Source organism: Trachurus trachurus (genome assembly GCF_905171665.1).
Source record: "Trachurus trachurus genome assembly, chromosome: 12".
Classification (NCBI taxonomy): Eukaryota; Metazoa; Chordata; class Actinopteri; order Carangiformes; family Carangidae; genus Trachurus; species Trachurus trachurus.
The window spans coordinates 13963865-13970146 of NC_139908.1; the positions used below are offsets into that span (position 1 = coordinate 13963865).

The 6282-nt window shown below is 46.8% G+C and overlaps 1 protein-coding gene across 1 annotated transcript; it reads right to left on the minus strand.

The window, feature by feature from the left end:
- Positions 1 to 276: 276 nt before the first annotated feature.
- Positions 277 to 6022, minus strand: pax8 (paired box 8; the record flags this gene model as incomplete). The annotated part of the gene is made up of 10 exons (XM_083983341.1): positions 277 to 347; positions 1254 to 1340; positions 2641 to 2742; positions 3270 to 3506; positions 3717 to 3834; positions 4027 to 4202; positions 4827 to 4952; positions 5183 to 5259; positions 5526 to 5723; positions 5886 to 6022. 10 exons carry the CDS (start codon positions 6020 to 6022, stop codon positions 277 to 279), a joined length of 1329 nt encoding a protein of 442 aa, XP_083839467.1.
- Between the last annotated feature and the right edge of the window lie 260 nt (positions 6023 to 6282).

The window sequence follows — 6282 nt, forward strand, 5'->3', positions numbered from 1 at the left end:
GTATGAGTCAGAGAGTTAACCCTGGGAGATGGTTTCAGTACTGACAAATAAATAACAAGAAGGAGTTGGTAGACTGTGAGCGGATGTTTCAAAAAAAAAAATGTGTTGCTGGTTTGTCAGCAGCGTCTCAAGTTCACATCCAGTTCTGACTTTCATGCCTTGGTCCGTGTGTCAGGATGTGTCAGCTGATGTTAAAGTCCCCTTTCGCTGTCAGTTGAGTCCGGTCCATTGGCCGGCGAGCGAGCACATCCGCCCGCCCACCCACAGCAGCGGGGACTAGAGGTGGTCGTAGGCGGCTGCAGGCGGTGGAGCTGTGCGCGAGGCCGAGCTGTAGTAGTAGGGGGAGCCTGCGGGGGGAGACACAGATGGAGGAAGGTGTTGATGGTTGGTGTTGTTGGTTGTTGGTGGTGGATCAGACTTTCTTTATCCATCTTATCTGAGGTTTTACAGCAGATGGTTGAGCTGCAAGTCTGGGCAGCTTGGACTGTTTGTCCTGCAAGTGGATTGAGTCTGAATCTCTCTTGAGGAAAGATCAGAGCAAAGAAGCAGGACTTTCCTTCTTTAACTGGGGCATCTAGAGGAGCAGTGGAGGAGATAGCCCCTAAAACCTGAGTCTGAGACACACCAGTGTAATTAGGAGTGTGAACAAATACAGTTTTTGATTATCTATTCTATTCTTGTTTGTATAATTTAAGATCCCATTTGTTAATTTCACCTCCTAATGTGGCAAATGAGACTTTTACTTTGCTGTTTTGCCTTTTGCCTGATTCCTGTCTGAAATATTTTGTGCTGTACAAGTGTTTTCCAACCTAAAATAGGGCTTTTGGACTTGTTTAGTAAAATAGAAGTTAAATAGACATAATAAAACCAATATTAAACTATGAAATATTAAACTGCAGGTAAACCTTAGTTAGTAGGGTCATTAATATGGAGGAGGGTGTGTGTGTGTGTGTATTATATGACATGTGACTGTAGGAATTCATGTGCAACTTCCTGGCAGCCAGACACAGCGACAACCAAATATTTGTGAATCATCAGCGAGTGCGAGTTCGTCTTCCTCCGAGTTCACGCACACACACGCTGTGTCAACATCTTAGATTATTTGTCTTTTTATTGTGAAGGTCACATTCATCACCATATAGTAAAAAAAACAACAACAAAATATATTCATAGATGAAGCACAAGATGCATGAGGTTGTCAGCAGTAAACAAAACAAGTCAAGTGGGTGCTGTTGTGTGTCCTCCTTACTCACCCAGTATACTGGAGTTGGTGAACCTCCAGGCTTCGCTGTAGGAGGTGTAGGGCGAATGGGTGTAGGACTGACCGCTGTAGTCTGCACCTGCTGCAAGACAGAGACACAAACACAAAACTTCATCAAACACTCACAAGGCTGCACAACAACAAAGGAAAACACCCGTTATTAAAAGGAAAAGCTAAGTCATGGCCGACAGCTCTGTGGAGTGGAGTGGAGTGGAGTTGGGTTGTTTGTGTGTGTCTGTGTGTGTGCGCGCCAGCATCTGCTCAGCCTTAGCTCATAATTCACCAACAGTTAGTGCAGCCTGTAAACCATTAATCTGTGGTGCAGGTGGATGGCTGAGGGTAAAATCCCTCGGCCCAGTGGTGCGTGCATGCAGCTAGCCCTCTGCACCCTCTGCTCTCCTCAGCAGCGCTCGGCCCCTTGCATCGCTCCTCCTCCTCCTCCTCTTCCTCCTCTTCCTCCTGCTCCTGCTCCTCTCCGTCCCACTTCCTGCTTTTGAGCACTCCTCTTTCTTTCTTTTCTCTTTTTTTAACATTCCAATATCTAATTGGTAATTATGTTGGCTGGAATGAATCCCTGAGCTCCCCAACTCCACCACCTCCTCCTCCTCCTCCTCCTCCTGTCCTACACCCCCCCCCCCCCCCCCCCCTTTCACTCAGTAATTGTGTATCAACGCTTCCTCACAGCGAGCCCACCAGAAAAATAATAAATCAGACCCTCTCATTTCGCGCTTCGGAGGGCAGACTTCAAATAAAAAAAGGTACATCAAACACACACACACACACACACACACCACACACACACACACACTCTCTCTCTCTCTCTATCTGGTCGTATGCAGGCATCTTGACACACACACACACACACACACAACACACACATCGAAACCCACACAAACATGCACATGCACGTACACACACACAAAACACACCACAAAGCCCGCCTCCTCTTCGTTCATACCCAGACTTTAAGCCCCCCCACTCTTCCTCCCTCCTCCGCCCACCCCTGCATCTCCCTCCTGGGCCCCCTGGTTCCCATGGCAATGTGTGGTCAGAGGTGTCTGGGTGGGTGGGTGGGGGGTGGTGGGTGGGCAGCAGGGCGGAACCCCTAGCCTGTTCGCTGTACCCCCTGGGCCCATGTGCACCCGCGCACACACAGAGTTCACCACCGTGGCACAGCTACTCATTAACTCAGGCTGTCTCCCTGTTAATCTACAAACCTCCCTCCATCACGGCCGTTTCTCTCGCTTTATTCCCTTTATTCCTCCTTTTTTACTCTCTCTTTCTCTCTGTCTGTTTGACTTTATATTTTTGTTTTACGCTTCATTTTCGTTGCGACTCCTCGTATATTTTTCTGGCATATATAGCGGTTGGTTTCTTACCTGCTACCATGCCAGTGATGGCCGAGGAGGCGTATCCTGACTGGGCAGGGGAGGGGATGTGAGGGGGGTAACCTGGCAGGGTGGAGCTCACCATGTCACGCCCTGTGAACACACATAACAAAACACACCTTTAAAGCCAATGTGGGAGTCACTATTTCACATTTGATGCAGTTATAAGACACTGTAGGTTTAGGTTAGTGTTTTATTTTTCTGCTGAGCAAAATAATACAGAGTATTTTTGGAGCCAAAACAATCAGCGATTATGCACATTCATTAAATATTACTACTACTGATTGCAGCAATCAATAAATGCTTTATCATTTAAGTTATTTCTATAAGGAAAGATGCCAGAATTCAGTAGTTTTTAATGTGTAGTTTTGTATTTCCTGTGTGTTCAATTATAGAGAAATTTATATTTTAGATTTGAATGGTTTGTAAACAAAATAAAGTAGTTCAAATAAATAAGATAGAATTTCACTGTATTATTCATTGATCATGTGCCTGACTGAAATGTTCACCCATTAAACAGCAGAGTAATCAACAGGGAAAATAATCATTAGTCTTCCAGACACAAGTGCAAATGCCTTTGTTGTGATCATGAACATGAGTAAGATGGATGCCTGCATTACCTGAGATGACAGACTGACTGCTGAACTGCCCGTACACCGGTGCATGATGGGAGAATGAGTTGAATGCATTAGGGAAATGGTTGGAGCTGCAGCTGCTGCTGCTGACAGACACAGGTTTCTGCAGCGCCTGCAGCTCCATGAACGCCAGGTTGGACGCTGCCATGTTTGGGGAGGAGCTCGTGCTGGTCACTTCTGGGGACATTTCCTGTTTTAGACAGAGCGGCAGCTGTAGGGGCTCTGAGGTGGTGAGCAGTGAGGCGGGCGGGCGGGCGGGTGGGGGGGGGGGGGGAGAAAATGAAAACAAACGGTGAACGTGAGTGGGAGTGTAAACTTAAGAGGAGAAATAAACTGAGTGACATGTCAAAAACAAAGAGTGAGTGGTCTTAGGACTGTGTGAGAGTCCACAAGGTGCTGAGAACGTCATCATCCAACACTAAAGAGTCTCACCGGTCACCATGGCGTAGCCTTGGTGCGCTAGATTCCGTCCAATGGTGGAGCTGGACGTCGAGAGGCTGGACTTGGCCTCGTCCAGGCTGCCATTGATGAGGGACAGCGGGTACAAAGTCTGGGGATGATGGACAGGGATTAGCTATTGAAGGAAAGTGGAGGGAGCACATGTGCATTTGTACAAATGAAAAACCAAAGAAGATCTGATTTAGCAATTTTTCAAATAAGTCTTTTGTGTTAATAAAACAAGAAAAATCATCATAATGTCCATATGAATCCTTTGTGTTTGACTTATTGTAGTGATGCCTACCTGCTCTGTCTTGCTGCTGGAAGCTGAGCCGAATGAGTCCGGTGGGTAGTGGTGACGATCGAACCCGCAGTCCAGATGTTGCGAGGCTGATGAGAAATTATCCACCCTCATCTGTTTCCTCGGGACCCCCCCACTGCCCTGAGAGTCCACGCTGTGTCGACAACTGTCCTGATCACCTGAGAGACACCGAGGAGGACGGAGGAGGACATTCTCAGACAGGACTCAAATTTTATCAGATATCACACGAGTTTCATTAGTGACTGTTCCAACTTGACACTCACACTAAACATAATATAGCTCACTGTTCACTATAGAGGAAGATCTTTTTGTAATGTCTGTATATTGCCTTTAAGGACTGAGTTATTAATTCTGAATTGAATTTAACTGAACTAATACTTAATAGCTGTTGCCTCTTGTCGCTCACGTGTGATGGAGCAACTTGACCTGACTGGAAACTCTAAAGGTCAAATAAGTGATTAAATAGTGACTGACAGGGGGTTTTCAGCTTTCGTCGACATGATATCTTACTGCAAATGACGACATGCAGGATGTCAAAGTCCTAAACTAAACTTAACTAAACATTAACTGGGAAAACAAAGTGTTTCTATGAAGAAGTTACTTCTAGGACATTTGCCTTTCAGCCACGTTTGACTCAGTTTCCTCTGTCGTGGTGGGAACAGTAACAGCCACTTCCGTCTTTCAGGCTGATATATATCTGATAGACTCGGCTCCATCCGCCGCCACAACAAAACAAATTGGCGCTGACGTGCGCTGTCTCATTCATTTGATCTGATTCTTACTGTCATCGTGGCTCCTCTTGCCCTCGGCGCTGGGATGGGGGATACCCAACAAGCCGCTGATGGAGTAGGTGGAGCCCAGGGAGTCGGACTGAGGAGATTCAGGAGGGGTGACAGCTGAACTGGGGACTGAGAGCGAGAGGGAAAAACAAAAACAGACAGATTTGAGACAGAGAGTGGAAATGATGCTCTGCATCTCAGAGATCCTGTTACCACAAGGTCAGAAGCTTAATCCTACTGAACAATGAGCCCACTCTATCTTTAACCCTAATCCTTCAGCATCACACTGTAATGCTTGTAGATATGGATGATGATACACAACCTTCACTGTGCATGGTGTGTGAATGGTGGCGACTTACTTATGGTTTGTCCTGGACTCAGGCCTTTTCCATCCAGAGGCAGATTAAATGGCTGTTGGACTTTTGTCCGGATTATTCTGAAATAAAAGAATTATAATTTGACATTTCCTGTAAATGTTATGTTTGGTGTAAACATTGCATAATGATAGCATGTGAATCCTGAGGGAACGTGCACAAGGGGAAGTTCAGGGCTATCTGAGCTTGATTTAATGATACATCTTTGATGGGTAGAAGCTGATTTCTTAAACCCAAATCCTGCACTTCCTCTGGCTCATCCACCTTTCCTCCTTTTGCTCAGCCACAGCGGCTCTAACCTGATTACATTCATAATTCAGTTTGTCACCTGTTAATGGAGCTCACGCTGGGCACCGTGTCGCTGTCACACACTCCCTCTGCCAGCAGCCGGTCTCTGATTTCCCACGCGAACATGGTGGGGTTCTGCCTCTTGTACTCTGCGATCTTGTCCACAACTTTCGGGGTGGCCACCTTGGGCTTGGAGCCACCGATCACACCGGGCTTGATGCTGCCCGTCTCATAGTAGCTGAAAGAAACAAGGGAGTAAAGGACTTTTACATTGAAGTTAAGGGAAGTAAAGGATTTCAGTCACAACGTGTCCCTGATGACTAAACAGACTTCCAGAGGTCAAAGGACGCAAACAGGTGGATCAACAGAAGTTGAGTAAGAGCCTTGTTGGCGTTCTTACCGTCCCAGGATCTTGCTGACGCAGCCGTGGCTGACTCGGAGCTGCCGCGAAATGTCACAGGGCCGAACCCCTTGGTGGGCCATGTCCACGATGCGTTGCCGGATCACCTCCGGGAGTGGACGTCCATTAACAAACATTCCACCTAGTTGGTTAAGACCCCCATGACCTGGGGGAGGAGGGGGGATGAACACTCATAAATGTCAAGGAACCTGAGACTGGCCAACATCTGCGCATATTGCAACTAGGGAGGTCACACACACCTGGACACAGGTAGATACACCTGAACTGCTCAAACACACAACACACTCAACTGAGATATGAGGACATTCACACAGAACCGGGACTTATAACCCTTAAAACACTTAAAACCAAATAATTCATTGTTGCAGGTGAAAAA